The sequence below is a fragment of the Gouania willdenowi genome, chromosome 18 (assembly GCF_900634775.1).
Source record: "Gouania willdenowi chromosome 18, fGouWil2.1, whole genome shotgun sequence".
Taxonomy (NCBI): Eukaryota; Metazoa; Chordata; class Actinopteri; order Blenniiformes; family Gobiesocidae; genus Gouania; species Gouania willdenowi.
This window is the reverse complement of record NC_041061.1, coordinates 16628345-16647493: the sequence shown is the minus strand read 5'-3', so window position 1 is coordinate 16647493 and position 19149 is coordinate 16628345. Positions and strand designations below refer to the sequence as shown.

Below are 19149 nucleotides of genomic sequence, written 5' to 3'. Positions count from 1 at the left end.
ACTAATGTTGTTGACGCTCTATTGGAGTTAATGCAAACTGGTTTTTTCAAATCGGTAAATAATTACCAATTATTTATTTACTTATTTTTTATTTTCACGATGTATCAATGAGGAACTCTTGATGCTGATAGGTATTTCACAGCTAGAGCGTTTCATTAATTATAGTGTTTATTAACTTACTGTATGTAGCTGTACTTCCCTGTATTTATTTTTTAAAGTAGAAATATGGTAATGATATTTAAAATAATGATATAACTCCTCAGATGTTCTTGAATGCCTGTAAAAACAGCTCATGCCTGCTTCAATGTAATGAGTGCCTGTGGTTATATTTGCTCCTGGTCTATCATGTATTTATTCCTGTAATATTGTTCTTTACATTGTAAATACATCTACCCAACCTTAAAAATAAACTGACAGAAACAGTTTGATGTCTTATCTTGTAATTTCACAATTTTTTTGTCCATCACCAACAAAACAAGTACTGTTTTTGCAGACACAGTAAAAGAAAATGGAGGCAGATTTGTATCTTTATTGTTAAATTAAAAAAAAATTGCTTCAATTAAAAAAAAAAATTAAAAAAAAAGAAGCTGCATAAGGGTAAAACAGAACTCATACAGTACCAGGGAAAGGATTAAAACAAACACATAGAATAACTTTTTTTTTTTAGAAAAAATAACAGATTTTAAAAAGCATAAATACTGCTCCTAATGTTTGAATTTGAATTTTGAATTCATTTTGGCGTTCTTCATAGAAAAAAAACCCCAGAACAAACACTCAATTGTCCAACTGTCAGCCGAAAGGGTGTAGGTTGAAAAATAACTAGGAAACTAATTTTACTATTTTTACAATACACATTCAATATATTATTATATATATATATATATCCATGCACATCAAGCATATATGAATTTATGTCGTACACACACACACATCTATATATGTACATAATTATTATTTTATCATTTAATACACTACTACACAAATGTAATCAATATAATTTTAAATAAAACTAAATATAGAGTGGCAGTATGTCAATTATTAATATACTCTATCACAATATATACCTTTTATGTTTATTGAGTAAATATTAATATATTTTATACCATTATATACATATTCTGTATTATTGCTGTCCTAGGTAAAATTGTTGTTCTTTCTTATACTTACTCGTGATATATGACATGAAAAGCTTTTTAAAATGGTTTATATTGCTGCTTTGTTTTATTTAATCCTTTAAGATGTTCCATAATTTAACCCCTGCTCTTGTTATTCTTTCATTCTTGTTGTTCTGGCGTGTTGCATCTTGAAATGTAGTCTTCCTCTTGAATTATATTCCCCTTCTCTCTCTAAAAATCATTTCTGCACCATTTTGGAAGTGCACCATGGCTTGCTCTATATATCATTTGGACAGTTTTGAATAGTATGTTAATGTTTCATTTATTCAGACAACTGTTGCTTCGGAAAGAGGTGTCTGCTCATCGCTTTGATGTTTCCTTTGACGTATCCTTTGATGTTTCCTTGAACGTTTTCTTTACTTTCGTGTCATAATTTCAGCAACATTCTTTTTGTATTCTTTTTTTTAATAGTATGTCAAGGTTTCATTTATTCAGACAACTGTTCCTTAGTGCCTTCACAAGTGTCTTCTAAAAGAAGACAAAAAGGATCTCGCTGGAAGCGGACAATTTTTGAGTTGGATGAGATCTGCGAGTTTTGAATCTGGTGTCCGATGTGGAGGAAACTGAACAGTAACCAGAGATTGTCCTCACAGTGTGACATTTTCTACTGCAACATCTTTCAGATCATGATCTGAACTCTTCCAAAACTGCTGACTTTAGAGAATCAAACGTTTCAGCCGCACATCTGTTCTCTGTCTGACTGTCCACTCACACATCACAGCTGCCTGAATACAGTCACACTCACTACACCTGACAGGTTTTTAGTCGTCTCTTCAAGCACCAAAAGTGAATTCCTCTCTTTTACCTGCTTATCATCGTCTTCATCATCAGAACATGACTTATCCTGACTGTGATTAGCAACCACAGCTCAGCTCTGCCGTGTACAGGTGTGTGATTGAGAGCTTTTCACGCCCTCTCTGCATGAAAACCCCTGACTGTGTGACTATGTATGGAGGTGTGAGTTTGCCACATAAAGACTGAAGTCATAGAAGTCAACGCACATCGTATTATATCCCAAATATTCACACACACATGCACAAACTTGTACACGGGTCTTCTCGTGAGTTTCTTTCCGTCTGTTTTCAACCTCAGCTGCACAGTCACACTTTCAGTCGTGATTAACACATTAACACACGTCAGAGCGTGTTGTTTGTGTGGTTTTGGAGGGTGAAGTATGATCACAGCAGTATGTTTGTGTACATGCAGATCATTGCACAGTGAGTGAGTGCCTCGCATCCTGAGTTAGGAAAAACAGGCCCTAAGGTAGTTACCCAACATGCATAGTTTCACAGCTCCCACCCAGATGGAGTGTTTACTGTCCAAACAATGAGGCAACGCTCAGTGACCAGCCACATTTATTTCACCTTGGAGAGGGTGTACCTGCTTATCAGTGTAGACATACAGTGTAAAGTCCTTAGTCTGTTTTTTTACAGCGTTAAACATAAACCTAATATTATTCTCATCAGGAAATAAATTCTCGTACTTTACCAATTGGTTTTTTGTTTTTATAAACCTGGTAAATAGTTCGTTTTTTCCTAGATATGTTTTTTTTTACATTTATTCCTTTAAAGGCAGGCATACACTGTGCGATTTTTGGCCCATTTTGAGCCGATTTTCGACTCGTGCGACTATTTTTTGGGATCGTGCGAGTCTCTGCTAGGTCGTGCATCGTGTAGTATACACGGGGTCACGAGAAGCGATTAGCACCTCACGACCAGCTCTCGATCAGCAATCGCAGGTCGTGAGGGTATCGCACAACTGAAGCAGTGCGACGGACCGGCTTACCGTAAACGCTCACACTGCGCATGCGTGAACATCGTAGGACCGCTGTAAAATTGACGGACTGTCGTGCCCACTTCTGTCTAGCCAGCTCCTGGTCCATCACATCACCACCTTTTCTTTTGTAAAGCTCTTGTCTCTCCACTTCTGGGTTTTTCTTCTTCGTCCGTTTTAATGTTTACGCTTCAGGGTTCTTCTTCTTCTAATTTGTACATTGCATTTACGGAAACAAGACCCCGACGTGTCGTGTATGAGCGTACAGTGTGAGCAGTCAGATTGTGTCAGAGAGTCGGTCCGTACAGTGTGAGAACATGCATCGTGAGCTGCGCACATTGGGGCTCTGCGTCTGAGTCGCACAGTTTGAGCTGGAGCTGAGTGCAACGGTTGAAAAAATCGCACAGTGTATCCCAGTCTTAAATTGGTGCTTGGTGGTAAAACCAAAAATTTATAACATCTGCAAAAGTTTCCAGTGACACCAGAAAGAGTTACTACTACTACTTTTAAATGTTCTTATTGATTTTAAACAATTGAATGTTTTATCATGTAAAGCACATTGAGTTGCCTTGAGTATGAAATGCGCTATACAAATAAATTTGCCTTGCCTTGCCTTGCTAATCTGCAAACTCGCTCCATGTAACAACAAAGATGCTACATTTGCAACGACACTGCATGTCTCTACTTCACCTCCAGGGGCCTCATTTAGAAAAGTGTGCCTAGGTAAGCACACTTCAGCTGGCATACGATAAAAACCAGGAAGTGCGTTCAATTTTTTTTTTTTACGATTTATAAACAAGGGCGCACGTACGTCCCACGCCTTTTTCCGTTTATAAATCACAATCAACTCGAAAGTTGTCGCACGTGAGGAAACACCTCTCGCTGGCCCTTATCCTCTCCCTCCGCCATTGCCTAATGCCGTTATTCCAAAGTGTTTTTACATCATATTTACATCAATTGTAATGTATCATTAAGGGTATGGGGGGAGTGGGAGGTGGCAGATTTAAAAAAAAAAAAAAATCCTCTTGATCTACTACACACAATATTCTTGTGGTTTGTTTTTACTTTTATATTCTTATTGAATTTAAAGACCTAGAACAAGTATGTAAATTGGTCCAGAGTTAAAGTGAAGTTAAAGCAAGGTTATTTTTCCAACTGTAAATTTTTGGGTCTATTTTTCCATTTCCAAAAATATTGTATGTATGTTAATGCAAGCTCATTATCGGCGAACGCAGTGCTTCTCAAAGTGTGTGGAGGTATGACAGGTGGGGCGTGACAAACAGGAGGACACTTTCAATTTGATGCCAATCTTCTTAAAGGTGCAGTTCACAACTCTCAGATCCCTCTCTCCCTGCTGCTCTCTTGCCCTGCCTCCAAACTTTCCAAAGTCCCTCCCTCAGAGGAGCTAGCAAGCTAACGTTAGCTCGACAGCAAAATCACAGTAATATAACATGCTCTGTTAAAAGCATATTACCGCGCTAGCTCCGGGGAAGGGGTGGGGCCTGTGAGCAACAGCAGTCAGACAGCCCATCAAACACAATTCTGGCTCTGATTTGTTCTTTTTGCTCGGTCACAGTGCATTCTGGCAATCTGCCAAAGGCTGCAGGAGCAGCGGGGGGGGGGTTTTCACACAAACTACTAGTTTCATGTAAATCTGTCCTTACATAGTGACAGCTTTAGCAAATATGACAAAAAGTCACTTTCATAAGAGTTGCGGACTGCACCTTTAAATGCCTTTCTTATTGACAATAAAGATCATTCACACAAAACAAAACGCCTACACACAATTAAATCAATAAGAAGAAGCCTTAAAATTTAGCAGAAATGACAAGGGCATTTAAATTATTAAAGTGCATTAGATATGTGACTGGGAACAAAATGTAATGTGGAACTAAAGTGCAAAAATATTGATTTACGTCGGCATATGAAGTGGAATGGAACAACAAACAAACTTGACATAAAAAATAAATTTCCTTTTTTGTTTTCTTAAGCTTTTTGGCACAGATTGCAAACAATGTTTCGTTATTTCCTGTATTTTTGACTACCACACTTTTAAATTAGTTTTTCATGCAGGAGATTATTTTAAGTAAGTTTTTGATTTCATTAAAAAAAAACATGTTAATTGTTCCCTGTTAGTTGATTAAGTTTGAAAATGTGTTCTTTGTAGGGATTATTTGGGGGGGGGGGGGGGGCAATGGGCACAGGAGGAGCTTGAAAGTTCACCTTTGTTCAAAGTGGGGAATACACAAAAAAGTTTAAGAACCACTGGTCTATCATATCGTATCATAAACTCCGTGTATCGTCTCACCTCTATGAACCATCAAACAAACTGTGATTTCCACCAATCTGTAATTTAACTTTTACTGTTTTCACTTTTAACTTCTTACTGGTTTTTGCTTGTTTCGTTGCGACTTCCAGTATCAAGATATGTGGCTTTGTGAAGTTTGCAGGTTCTTCTCATGCTTAAGAGAATTTTCTCCAGGTACTCTGGGTCTTTTATAGCTCACGTGTGTGTGTGTGTGTGTGTGTGTGTGTGTCCTTGGTGACGACAGACGTGCAGCAGGTTGGGGTTGGGGTTGGGCTGCTGTGTGACGCTGTGTGTTTAGTGGAGTTACAGTATGTAGAGCTCTGTTCTCACTCACTCTCTCACTCATTCATTCATTCATTCACTCTGCCAGAGGGAGCCAAGCATCTACTGGGAGCTCGGTAAGATCTGGAGCTTCTCATACTTTTCTACATCCTGTGTGTGTGTGTGTGTGTGTGTGTGTGTGTTAGTTCCACTTCTGTAATGCATTTCTGATCTGGTATCCATTTAAATGACTCAAGGTTTGGTCTGTTTTTTTTGCTCGCCGTGTTCATAGTTTGTTCATTTTTCTTTAAGTTCATTATTCCAGGTAATTTATAAGTAGTAGTGAAGAAGGTCCTGAATCTGGCACACTTGTTCTTCTATGAGTAGAGGACTTGACTGCACTCAGGAAACATATGTGAATATAGGATGTATTTATTTATTTATTTTATTAAAATGATTTAGTTCAGATGATATAAAAGTTTAGTGGCTTTGACCAATGAGAGGTTATCGCTTCTCAAAAGCCACTCAACTTGATTTGATTGGTATTTTCTACTGTAATGTGTACACTTGTATTTAATCCTTATGTAATTAAGTTTTTTACTTAGTTATGTATGTTTTCTTTCTTTCTTTCTGTGACATAAGTAATTTCCCCCTGTAATGAATAAAGTATTACTGATTCTGATTCTGTATCACCGAGATCAAATTATAGAAAACAAATCATTTACTGACAATCTATAAACACTGAGTTATCTGTTTGTCCAAATGAATTTAAAGTGTTATTTTATCATGCTTCAGGGCTTCTATAAGATTACAGAAAGTTGTAGATTATACATGGGCGATATGACCGTGCTTTAAGCCACTCATTTTGTCTGGCTGGAGTTTTTCCTTCTTCTTACATAACTGAAAAATGACTGAGTAAAAAAAGATGTTGCTTAAGATGTTTTCCTAATCACTGTGACATCTTTAATCTGAGGAATTTAAATCCAACTCCTCACGTGTTTTTTAAGCACACAGCATACGTATCTGGTCTCACCCTTGTTGTTATTGTTTTTGTCACACTCACGGTAAATCAATCTGTAGTCACTGTGTTCTGTCCCTGCTGCTTAACTCTGTTTGTATTTGGCTACAGGAACATTGTGTCCAGCAGTAGATAACAGTGACTCTGACTCCTACCCTGATAATTACATCTGCATTTGTCGGTGAGGACGAAAGATGTTTTCTATTCAATAACATCTAAGGTCATGCATAAGGGACATGTATGGCATAATAAATACCAGCCATAGTAGTAGATCTTAGTGTTGTAGTACTTAAGACCAGATTCTAAAGGTCTTGTCTCAGCCTCGGAGTGCCCGAACTCTGTTATTTTTTTTTTTTTTTTTTTGTCAAGACCAGCACTAATTTCTGCTATTCTTCATCTCTAGTAATGTGATAATGAGGAGAAGAATTTGGTAAATCGCTAAATATTTTCGATTCATGCGTTACCGTTTTTTTTGTCTGTCAAATGTATTTTGACGAAACTAAAACTAAAGAGAGAATGTTCTTTAACTGTTCAACCTTGTCATGGTTTTTTTATTTTTATTTTTATTTATTTATTATTTTTATTTTATTTTGTTTATTTTTTGTCATGGTTTTTTAAATAGATGTTTATGGCCTCGGTCTTGAGTTGTCTCGGTCTTGGTCTTGGTCTTGACTTGGTCTCGACTCCCAAAAGTCTTGGGCAAGTCTTGGTCTTGGATAAATGTCACGAGCACATCTTGACAAGGTTGCTCAGGGTTTAAAATGTGATGCAGTCTTTTATGTCAGATTATGTTCCATAGGAAGCTTTTGTGATTTTGTAACGTGAGAATGAAGAATAATTGGCATTAATCTCTCTCACCCATCTTCTCAGAGGGAACCAAAAAAGAGAAGAGCATACTTGTGGCAACTCAATAAAGCAAAAAAGAAAATGACAATCGGCCGCAACTCCAGGAAGAGCTCGGTACGAAGTTCCATCCGGGCTCCAAAATTTCTGGACAAATCTAGCGGCTTCTACGGTCGCCTGGATGAGCCGGAGTGTGCCAGGGAGGACGGGCGAAAGAATGGAGGAGAAAGTGTGGACAACAAGGAGAACGTAACCAACGCATCTTCAACTGTGGCCAACAATTCCAAGGCTGAGGAACGAGAAGAAGTTGAGATGTTTGTGTTCAATGAAGGCATGATGGAAGATGACGGCGAGACTCTCCTGCACAGGAAGCCTAGCCGGCTCAGCAGCAGGTGGAGGAGAAGCTCCAGGAGGAAGCAGAAGGAGGAAGAGGATGGTGTGATGGTGAAGATTCAGGTGGAGACTGTGAAGAGTTTGGGGGACGAATGTGAGAAGGTACAGCAAGTAGGAAAGGAGCCTCAGGTTGTCCACTTTCATGTTCGGGAGGAGGAAGACGACCAAGTTCTGATCAGAGACAAGAAGCGAGTACGAGATGAGGAAGGAGAGGAGGAGAGGAGGGCCACGAGGGAGCAGGAGGAGGGCATGAAGATGGCAAAGAGGAAGAATTACAAAAAGGTGAGGAAAACAGTTGCCTTAGTTCAGTGGTTCTCAACCTTTTTGGCCAGGGACCCCCATAATAAAGGTTCCAGCAATCGGGGACCACCACTGTATCTGAAGGTGGTTGAACACAGACATGAACATTGAAGAACAGTCATGTGGAGACAGGGTCATCTATAAGGGGGAATAAAGGGGAGAGATTTTGGGGCTCATCCATAAAGTCAGTAAAATGATGGTCCATTGTTCTATGTGTTCTGTGTGATAAACACATTAATTTATTGATCTGATTAATATCCTTTGTTATCCAGGAAGTGTATAATTATTTGCACCATAGTATATAGTCATCTTAAAGATGTAAATTCTTGTTTTAAACAGAAATAAAATGGATTAAAAGTTGCAAAAAATGGTGGAAAAGGTGGTGAAATGGGAAAAAGTGGCAAAAGGGGCTCAAAGTAAAAGTGTCAATACTGGAACAATTAGTTTAAACTGACAAATAATGGGCATGACAAATCATGAATGTTGTTAAATTGGCAAAGAAATAAGCATGAAATATGGTAAAAAAGAGGTTAAAAGTTACAATAATGGGTCAACATATGCAACATTAGGAGGGAAAAGTGGGAATAGTTTAAAAGTGGCAAATATGTCTTGAAAAGTTGAAAAGATGTGCAGAAAGGCATTGGAATTTAATGGAGAAGTGGCAGAAATGCATTAAAAGGAGCAAAAATATGGCAAGAAAAAGTGAAGAAAAAAGGTTCAAATATGGCAAGTTTGGTGTCGATGCAGAAAAAGGGAAAGAATAAGCAAAAATATGCTCAAATTGTTAAAAAAAATATTCTTAGTTTCTTGAAGGTATCTGGCGACCCCAAGGTTGAGAACCCCTGGCTTGGTTTATCGATAACTTCTTGTATTTATATAAATTCCACACTGATCCTCACCTGGTTAAACTTTAAAGCCCTGGCGGTTACGTAACCACCGCTCCATTTGCTCAACAAAGGGCTAAAGTCCTTCCTCCAGTAATGCACACCATGGTGATTAGTTACCATGGAAACTATCACATCACCTAAATGGACTTCCACTTTAGCCAAGGTCCAGAGGGCACCGGTGCGTGTCAGCAGCACATTGAGCATTTTCCTCCACGTCACAATGAATGAATGAGCTGGAAGAAAAAATAATCTGGGACGGACTTCTTTTTTTTCCCAGCCTGTTCCTTCAGATGAATCATGTGCTGTAAAGATCAGCTGCTCTCTCTCTCTCTCTCTCTCTCTCTCTCTCTCTCATGTACGTGACATTCTCCAGCCTTTCATATCATGTCCTTTGATCAGCGAAGCGACATAGCACACACCATGAAAACATTCCACTGATGTTAATCAGTGCTGCAGGGACATTTCACATTTTCATCCACAACTCCTTTAGAGTCACTCCATACATCCTGTACCTGCTGCTTAGCACAGTATATAATAATAGATCATTATAGAATTAGTGATTTCCAGTTGGAATTCAGTTAATGAATCTGTCACCTCTGTGTTTATGCATTTTTTCAGTCTTTTTAAATAATATTTTATTTTTTTTAAATCCAAGCATAAGAAAGCACATTAGTGTTGCATTAACAGATCATTCAAAAATAAATAGAAAAAATAACTGATTGATCATGTGAATGTATAATTACATTAAAAAATAAAATTAAAATAAAATAAAAAAAGTAGTGGGATGTTTGATGAAAGTCAGAAAATTAAAAAAAAAAAAAAAAAAATGTAATCTTTCATAAAGGTGTAAACTACGGAAGCGGCCAATTTTGATGGAGAAAATATTTTTGGGCAAATCAAGAATTAAGTTGAAATGTTGAGATTAAAGTTGAAATATAAGGTTGAGATTGAAGTCAAAAATGAGATTAAAGGTGCAGTCCGCAACTCTCAGGTCCCTCTCTCCCCCCTCCCTCCCCGCTGCTCTATTTCCCTGCCTCCAAACTTTCCAAAGTCCCTCCCTCAGAGGAGCTAACAAGCTAACGTTAGTCCGACAGCTACATCACAGTAATATAACATGCTCTGTTAAAAGCATATTACTGCAGCGCTTCTCTCTCTCTATGTGCACACACCTCAGCAGCAGCAGCAACAACACAGTGTCACTTACAGCAGCCCACACAGAGGCTGCTGCGCACACAAACAACACATGCACTACAGTGTTCTAGTGTAACAATTACAATTAAAACATAATGTAAGCAGCAGTAAACACCTTTCAAGCAGAAAAGTCACCAATTCCATCTTCTACTCCTCCAGGCCATACACTGTAAAAAAGATGGCGCTCTAGCTTCGGGAAAGGGGTGGGGCCTGTGAGCAACAGCTGTCAGACAGTCCATCAAACACAATCCTGGCTCTGATTGGTTCTTTTTGCTCCGTCCCGGTGCATTCTGGCAATCTGCCAAAGGCAGCAGGAGCAGCAGGGGGGACTCAATGAGTCTGTTTTTTACACAAACTACTTGTTTGATGTAAATCTGTCCTTACATAGTGACAGCTTTAGCAAATATGGTAAAAAGTCACTTTTATAAGAGTTGCAGACTGCACCTTTAAAGTCAAAATTTTGAAAATGAAATAAAAATACAATATCATGTTAATAGAAAATAAATAAAGAATAAAAATCAGCTGCAACATATGATTTTTGTGAACTTTGGCTCTCAGCGGATTAAAGAATGTTCTAGGTGGTGAAGATATTGGGTAAATTAAAGACCAAAAAGTAAACCTCTTGAGCAGTGAAAACAATGTCTAATTTATAGGAATATAAGGAGCCTTTCCGCAGTTACAATTGTAACTTTGCAGCCATTTTCCTTTGAATTTATTCAGAAGCCGAATACACTGTATAACTGTGCACGTCTTATGTGAGTTCTCCCATCTTTCCCAACAGGCGTTTCGTCGTGGCTGGGAGGCCTTCATCACTAACCTCTACAGTGTCACACTCACACCTTTCACCTCCTCCACACCATCCTCATCATCACCATCATCGCCATCGTCCAAGAAGAAGCTGGAGCACAGCGCGGTGCTGGCTGAGTTTCGGTAGAATTGGAAGAAGACATGGACAATAAAATTAAACAGTTTTATTATTTAAACACTTCAAGAAATGAACATATGTTTGTGTTTTTCTTCCTCTTTTGTCACTGAACTGTTTACAACCTGATCGCATCACGGCAGGGGTGGACTGGGACAAAAAATCAACACTGGCATCTTCTATCCAGTCCACTACATTATCAGAGGACACCACGTAGAAGCTGTTGTTAAGTCAGTGATGCTCAACATGTGGCTTCTTATGTCTTCATTATAATTATTATTCCCCCAGAAAACCTTAAAAGGAGGAAACTTTTTTACCTATTTTCTTTTTAGGTCATTTTGCAACTTCATTTGTCCCATTTTGGCCCCTTTTCAAAAAGTTCTGACTTTTTTTTTTTTCAGATTATAGCTTCCTTTAGCCAATAAAAAAACCCTTTTTTCCTATTTTTGTCAATTTTTGCAAGTTATTTTGACACTTTTATCCAATTTTTGTCCTTTCTTTAATTTTTTTTGGCCACATTTCATCCAAATAAGATAACTTTTGCCCAATAAATACGACTTGTTTTCTTTTTTCCCTACATTTTGCCTCTTTCTGTTCCACATTTTTTGCCCTTTTTCACTCCTGTTTGCCACATTTGGTGCTTTTTCTCTATTGTTTGCCACATTTTCCCCATTTAAGTGACCCTTTGCCATTATCTCCCACCTGGTTCCTCTTTATTTGCCCATTTTTTGCCCACTCTTTGCCCACTCTTGACTGCTTTTGGCCCATTTTAGTCACTTTTCCCTCTTGTCTTGCCACATTTTTGCCACTTTTGGACCATTTTTGGCCCCCTGCTAACATATCTGCCTCCACTCGCTCATAAAAAACAAACATACTGTAAAACTGTAGAGGACCGGCCCACTTCGGGTTGACGATGGCCAGTCCACCCCTGCATCATGGCCTAACCTTGGTGTTGATTTGAATTTTAAATTGCAAAAGTCTCTGAAACAGACATGAATGTGTTGACTTCTTCTTTTCTTTTCGTTGTTACTGTCAGATTATTACTGCTTTGTCACTGTTTCTGAGCTCGTAGCACTAATGATCTTTGCTTCCTTTGGTTTGGCGCTGTGAGACCGACAATGTGTTGATGTGCAACCAAATGGAAGAGTCGGAGTGAATGGTGATGATCACTGATCAGTGAGTGTGTGTGTGTGTGTGTGTTCTGGTGAAGGTTGTTCATCAACCTGAAGGAACAGGACAGAGGGCGTCTGTGTTTTCTACTGTTAAATTAAAACTAACAACATTTCATTTTAATGTGATTATACTGAAATTAACTGCACCACTAAGCTGCCCTCCACCCTTGGTATCTTTCTTTTATTTATGTTGGGTTTGATTATTTAAAAAGCAGCTGTGTATCGAGGCAAGCGGGCGCAGAAGACGTGACATTTGCCCAAACTGAAGCAATATTTGAAATAAAAAAACAGTGAAATTCAGTTTACTCTGTGTGTGGATGTGCTATAGAGTCATTAACACATGCAAGGCATTCGTATTAACTCCTTACTAGGAAGCGACTCCAAATACCAAGTATTTCAATTTTAAGTGGGCCGCAGATTTTTGGTGGGAAAACGTGCAATTTCAGCATTATTATCCCCAAGTTTGCACTTTACACAATGCATAAATGATACATAAAATAGGTTATGTACGGTGCCGACAATAACCAGGTAATAAGTGACAGATATCAGTCCCTGCAGGGTTTTCTCTTTTAAATTTCATTTATTTTGTGACCAATTTTTATTCAGTAAATATGTCATAAATTAAGGAAAATTTAAGGAAATCATTCCACATTCCAAATGACTGCAATCATTTGATATAAGCACCGGGAAAACTGTGAGCCCCTGCAAGTGTTAAATTTTATTTACACAATGTTTCGTGTTTTCTCTGTCATTTTAACTTTCCCCTGTGGCCCGAATTGGATTCTCCAAAGGGCCAGATTTGACCCCCTGGCCTTGAGTTTGACACTGGTGCCCTATTTGATCAGGGTGAAACTCAGTCGGGTGATAGAGTAACCAACTCTACGTGTGTAAGTCAAATTTCATCATCATCGGTCGATTATGAAATGAAATATGAATTTATTGAATTTTGCCAATGTTAATTGATGAGGATTTTAGTTGTTTTTTTTTTTTTTAAACTGATTCAGAATCAGTATAATGATCCGGATCATCCGCAAAACTTAATCAATTTTTCCTTTATTTTATATCGGATATTTCCTGAAGATTTGGTCAAAATCCGTTTATCAGTTTTTTTAGTTAACGGTTCACAAATAAATAAATACTAAAAATCAATAATAATAATAATAATAATAATAATTGTATTTATGTTATAATTATTATTATTTTTTTATTTAGGAATAAATAAAGTTTTTGTTCCGGAGGTTCTTGGTGGGCCGTGCCGGTGGGAGGAGCGTTCCAGTCGGACATAAAAAGGCGATGCACCGCGTCCATCTTCCGCTTCCTCTTTCTCTCTCTTCGAGGTAAGACCTATTCACACATTTGAGCTACTGTTAGTGCTGCAAACTTAAGCCTTTAATGCGAACTAGGACATATAGACACGTGTTTGAATTTAATGTTTTGCAGAACTGTGTTATTATTCATGTAGATATTAAAGTAGTTTGTTAGCTTTAGCTCCGATGCGTCTTAGACTCAGGGGTTCTAGATGAACACAATCTTCAACCATCCTTCTTTTAAACTTTCCATTTTGGTGAAATTCTCGCTGCAACCTGTTCTACAACACGTGTTCTTGGTGTAGCACTGGATATTTTCTCACACACGTGTTGCTGTCATGGCCGCCAGTAGCATGTCTGCTCTCAGCAGCGTCTCTCAGTGATGATAAACTCACAGACCTGTACTGAATGACTGTGACTGCACCTTTTTATTCTGATGAGAGATGTAAAAGTATTATTATTATTATTAATAGCCATGTTTAGCACTTTGCCTCAGTTGAGCACGTGTGCACGGTTAGCATGCTAACATCTTTGGTGTATTTTATTCTTTTATCAGATGGTGAAATGCCTTAAAATGCCCTGCAAAGGTAAGATCGTGCAGCTGTTTAGTAGTTATTTATAGTTTAGTGTTATGCTACTGTGATGCATACATTGAACTCTCTCACTGAATGAACCTTTTGTGGAAGCTTAAATATTTATATTCTGAGTAGCAGAGTGTTTATTTATAATGCATCTCTGAAGCTATTTTTTTTAAAACTCAAGCTGTTTTCTTTGATTATTTTTCTTTCAGGTATGCAGATGGTGGACCCCACATGAGGTAAATAAAGTGTCCACATTAAATTAGCTTTTAAATTTGATCAGGGGGGTTAAACTGTTTATTTCAGATAAAATTTTATTTTTTAGGTATATTGACTAAAAATGCAACTTGGTTTTAGTAATCAGCACTACTTCAGTTTGTCTAGTTTTAGTCAATAAATGACATTAATATTTTAGTGAACTGACTCATTACAGATGTATTTGACAAAAGCTTAATTCACTTATTAACCTAATATGGGATGATATCAATGATTGTTCCACCTTCCACACAATAAATTGTTTTAATGGGTTACTTTCCAAAAATAAAAATAGTTGTGGTTGGATTCAATAAAATATCAATGTGCTTATTTTGTTTTAGGTTGGTTTATTTATCGTTGTTTAACATCACTTTTAATACAAACAAATGGTTTTTTTTAAAGTGTTACATTAAACATTGTTTCTCTAGAATTAGTGGTTTTTTTCATATACAGGATTTGTGCGTAAGTGACAAATACCAAAGCTCATATTTTATTTGAACTATAATTATATTTGTGAGATAAATAATGGAAAGTTATACTAGACATTTCAGACAACCCCATTTCAATTCCGGGTGACCCCACATCATTTCACAACCCCAATGTTTAACAGTCGGTGCATAATAAATGTAGATTTCCTTGAATCCATCAGTTAATCCTGTAAGTGTTTTAGAAATGATTAAACTACCTGACAAAGCCATAATTTGTCCGTTTATGTCTCGTTACTGAACAGCTTTGTAAGTTCCTTCCTAATTTAAGATTTCATCCAGTTGCTACTTCTAAAGTCTGCACTCACTGCTATGTTAATCTGTCTACATGAACATTTCACTGTGACGCTGGTCCATCTATAACTCCATGTCTGTATGTAGATGGTTCTAATGCTGCAGTGATGATCTAGGAACTCTCTCTTACTGAATCAGCCTTTGAAGAAACTCCTTTACCAGATTCTGAGCAGCATTGTTGAGCATTTTTATTTGTTTTTGTCCTTGAGGAAACCTATTTTTGCTAATGAAACATTTTCTACAACAGGCGTAACCGTCGCTCTGCGATTAACGACAGTGACTGATCCTAACTGGTGAGCATCGATGTTGTAAGCAATTGTGTAGCTTTTATTTTTTTTTGGGTGCAGATATGATGATTATTTAATGACAAGCATATGCCTGAAAATAGTGATGCAACTTTAAATCTGATACCCCGCTATTTATTTTTATTCTAAATCAAAAGCACATCACGTGGCTAACATGGTTTTTTTTTTTTTTTTTTTTCCTCTAGGTGACAGTATGAGAGGCATGAGGAAGTAACTCTGTAAGTATAGAATAATTTTAAGGAGAAGTATAGGCAGGGTTGGGGGTTAATTACTTTTTTAATTACAATTACCCATGTTTGGTTAATATCAGTGACCAGCATTTGTTACGATTTAGTGTCCTTGAAGTCAATTTAAAATACTAGTGAACTTGGCACTTGTGTTGGCTTTCTGTTCACATTTCTTATGAAAACAGGTTCTAAAACAATCTAAAAAAACAAATATTTATCATCTAATTTCTTATCTATTGGTTGCTTTGTTAAGCTTCTAATCAATAAAAATGATCTTACCTTTTTTGTCAGTATACCCCTAGATATCAATTTTGTGTATTAATAAAATGTAGAAGCTTGATGTGAAACATTTATATTTATTGATATTTAAAAAAGACGATGCACATTAATAAACATGCTCAGCTGTAAATGAGCCAAAAGAGGCTCATTTTAATCTGGTGTTGTCAGATTTTTAAAAGGCAACATAAAATATAAAAGGTATTAAATAGCATAACTAATTAATGAAAATGTCATATGTGCAACTATAACGTGGTTACCCAGTTTCGCATTAAGTTATAATGTGAAATTTTTATGACTTACAGGGTGAATTATATAAACTTGTTAAAATGACCCCCAACCCTGGCTGTAGTGGTTTGTTTGAGAGGATGACATGGGTTAGCACCCTTTATACACCTGGACGACTAATGTCTCATGGCAGCTTGTCACCAAAGCCCTGATCAAACATGAGTCACTATCATGTGACCACATGTGGTGGTGATCTAGTCTAACACCTGGTGGTCTCTGCAGGGTCTGTGGGAGTACGTCATGGACTCTTCAGCCTCGGTGAGTTCCCACTATGAACATCAGCAGTGGCAATGATGATGAACTTAGCTCACTTTGATTCAATGTGAAACGACACGAACAACTGAGCCACTGTTAATGTAGCCTAATGAAATATATTAGTCATTAATAGATAAACACTTTTTCTAATGGAAACTGTTTACTTTTCAGGTGTTGTCCTGGGATGCGTTGAAACCTGTTCTCGTGCCGCATTAGAAAAAGGTGACGAGTCCTCCCTGACGCATCTTGTCCGTCAATGACGTCCTGATAATGATGAGATAATTTTGGAATCTCGTTCGTCTGAGCACCTGCTGAGAAATTATCATTATCTGACATCAGTGAATGTTCACGCTTTAATGCAGAGCGCGAGGGAAGATTTGTGCCTTAAACGTTGGTTTTTGTGTTTCAGGCGACTGCAGTAGTGAGACGTTTCACTAAAGGATGAAATCTGTCATGGAGGTGAGTGAACTTTTACGTTACACCAGTACGGTGTACATTTTAGGACAAAGCTTTTCACTGGTCTCACCCCCGGGACCCACATTATGCCACAGCTATTAAATCACAACCCATGTGGAACATGAATTTCAAAGCATGTCTGTCTAAAGATAAGTTTCTTTCAAAATAAAAGACAAGTTCAACATGACATTAAGTATGTGTTTGAACCCCATCAAGGTCAGGTCTAAAGCTTCAAAATACAGGTCATCAGACTTATAACAGCCTCTGGCCATAAAATGTGAGATGGTTTTTTATTTTGAAAGTACAAGAAGTAGTACATTTACTACAAAGTAAAATGAAAAACAGTTTCACCTTTTTTTTTTTTTTAAAGTTGAGATAATGTATTTTAATAAATACAGTTAAACTAATGTATTAAGCACTAATATCTTCAAATTTGACAAATGACCACTTTCAATTGACTTATATCCTAAGCTGTACATATTGACGTGTGTATTTCCAGTTTCTTCAAAGTTCATCTTGTCGTGTTTTACGTCCCTAGGCAGTTGAATCCAATGACTTTTATTTTGAAGTCTGATGCTGTGTCATTTAAAGAGCATTTCGTCTGACCAATGACGGGAGGTTTTCCCGACGACTCTGAGACCAGATCGTGTCCTAAAACGTACAGCAGGCTTTTAATCAGCCACTGCGCAATCATTAGTTTCCTTTATGATGACTCCCGCAAACGTCTTATGCTTCGTGTCAACGCCAGAACCTGAAAAGGTGAACCCACTGGTGTTGCCTTGGCAACAAGAGGATAACTTGTTGGGGTTACCAACTGTCTGAATGGAAAGAGTGGAGTTTATTTTAGATGAAAGTTTAGCTTTATGCTATATACTTCAGATGGTTAACAGTGTATCTCTTGTTCTAGGATGGATCTGATCCATGGTGTGACTAAAAATACAATGTAGGTAAGTTTAAAAAAACAAAAAATTAAGTTCCCCTTGCCATTAATGTTACATTGATGACTGTCCAATACCGCCCCAGTCAGAAAATTCATGACTGATTGGTATCCCCCTCTGACGACATCTCAGAACCTTTTTAGAACGTGTATCCTTGGGATATTTTCTAAGCCACCTTTTTATTTTTGTTACAGTGTGACATCACTGCCTCTGATTGGTGAGTATTTAATCTGTAACTGAAACATGTGCATAGTATATAAATGCTGTGATGAGTTTCTTATTACCGCCCCAGTCTGAAAATTCATGACTGATTGGTACCCCTCTGATAAATACCTATGAAAACATTCAGTTCTTTTTTCCATCAATCTGAACTAACAGTCTCGTTTTCTTACAGGAGCTGAAACATTGTAGTGACATCACAACCTCTTGAGCTGGTCTAACGGTATGTATATCAGTGACTTCACTGGGAGCGGTGTTAATGGGGTATATTGACACGCACTGGGAGATGATGACTGTTTGTTCTAGTCGGAGATTTGTCTCCTGCCTTGGCCGCTCTTTTATTGGCTCGGTGAGACACTGAGAACCCTGCTGCTATGTCTAACACAGGTGTAAGGTGATCTTCTGAAGCTTTATGAAGGACTGGCCAACGTAATGACTTGTGTTCCACTACTGATCCACTTTATAACAATAATGCACAAGGTTCTTCGCTGTTTTTATGTAACTTGTTTTAATTTTCACCTTCAGGGAACGATGGGATTAAACTACAACTCTTTGTGTTGGTGAGTATTTGTGCAGTGTTTGATGTTAGCTTCTATATTTTTAGACGTGATGAGTGTATTATTACCGCCCCAGTCTGAAGATTCATGACTGATTGGTACCCCTCTGATCTTAAAAAGCTGATTAAAAAATAAATTTAATGTAAGAATGTAATGTTTTAAGATGTTGTTTTTTCTTTTACAGTTTAAAAACATCAATCGCTGATCCAGCAAATTGATCTGCTTATTATGGTGATTGTGTCTAAGTTCTAGAAGTTTCTTTGTCATTTTTGTCTTTCTTTTCACATTGAGTAAACAAAATAAAATATGTTCAATGAAAAGCCAGTGGGTTGAATTTTTTTTTTTTTTTTTAATCTTAACCTGTTCTTACATGGAAGTAAAAATAAGGTCTTGTCAATAAAATTCTAAGATAAATGTTTCCAAAGAGTTAAGTCTCACCTTTCAAATTAAGACATTTATCTTTTAA

At 37.4% G+C, this 19149-nt stretch overlaps 1 protein-coding gene, 1 long non-coding RNA gene and 4 other non-coding genes across 10 annotated transcripts; all 6 read left to right on the top strand.

The window, feature by feature from the left end:
* The first annotated feature begins 5518 nt into the window (after positions 1-5518).
* LOC114480071 (uncharacterized) lies at positions 5519-11132 on the top strand. Of its 2 annotated transcripts, XM_028473871.1 has the most exons (4): positions 5519-5654; positions 6647-6716; positions 7406-8053; positions 10931-11132. In XM_028473871.1, exons 3-4 carry the CDS (start codon positions 7463-7465, stop codon positions 11081-11083), a joined length of 744 nt encoding a protein of 247 aa, XP_028329672.1. In that variant the 5' UTR covers positions 5519-5654; positions 6647-6716; positions 7406-7462; the 3' UTR covers positions 11084-11132. The 2 variants fall into 2 exon arrangements, with proteins under 2 accessions (XP_028329672.1, XP_028329673.1); XM_028473872.1 differs by lacking the exon at positions 6647-6716.
* Positions 11133-13529: 2397 nt separating this feature from the next.
* On the top strand, positions 13530-19007 carry LOC114480073 (uncharacterized). Of its 4 annotated transcripts, none has more exons than XR_003676052.1 (13): positions 13530-13580; positions 14107-14137; positions 14341-14367; positions 15410-15455; positions 15653-15685; positions 16481-16516; positions 16685-16735; positions 16923-16972; positions 17877-17912; positions 17993-18124; positions 18302-18349; positions 18652-18686; positions 18868-19007. It is a non-coding gene; the product is annotated as an uncharacterized LOC114480073 (long non-coding RNA). The 4 variants fall into 4 exon arrangements; XR_003676051.1 differs by having other exon boundaries at positions 17877-17916; XR_003676050.1 differs by having other exon boundaries at positions 13532-13580; positions 18102-18124.
* LOC114480915 (small nucleolar RNA SNORD29) lies at positions 16544-16607 on the top strand. The gene has a single exon (XR_003676195.1). It is a non-coding gene; the product is annotated as a small nucleolar RNA SNORD29 (small nucleolar RNA).
* LOC114480920 (small nucleolar RNA SNORD22) lies at positions 17670-17796 on the top strand. The gene has a single exon (XR_003676198.1). It is a non-coding gene; the product is annotated as a small nucleolar RNA SNORD22 (small nucleolar RNA).
* On the top strand, positions 18166-18239 carry LOC114480917 (small nucleolar RNA SNORD31). The gene has a single exon (XR_003676197.1). It is a non-coding gene; the product is annotated as a small nucleolar RNA SNORD31 (small nucleolar RNA).
* On the top strand, positions 18726-18799 carry LOC114480916 (small nucleolar RNA SNORD31). The gene has a single exon (XR_003676196.1). It is a non-coding gene; the product is annotated as a small nucleolar RNA SNORD31 (small nucleolar RNA).
* Positions 19008-19149: the final 142 nt, after the last annotated feature.

Excerpts from the sequence above, each read along its gene's own strand:
- LOC114480071 (XM_028473872.1), top strand. The coding sequence starts at position 7,463 with ATGACAATCGGCCGCAACTCCAGGAAGAGCTCGGTACGAAGTTCCATC. Across the intron at positions 8,054-10,930 it reads AGAGGAAGAATTACAAAAAG|GCGTTTCGTCGTGGCTGGGA; the intron begins GTGAGGAAAACA and ends CTTTCCCAACAG.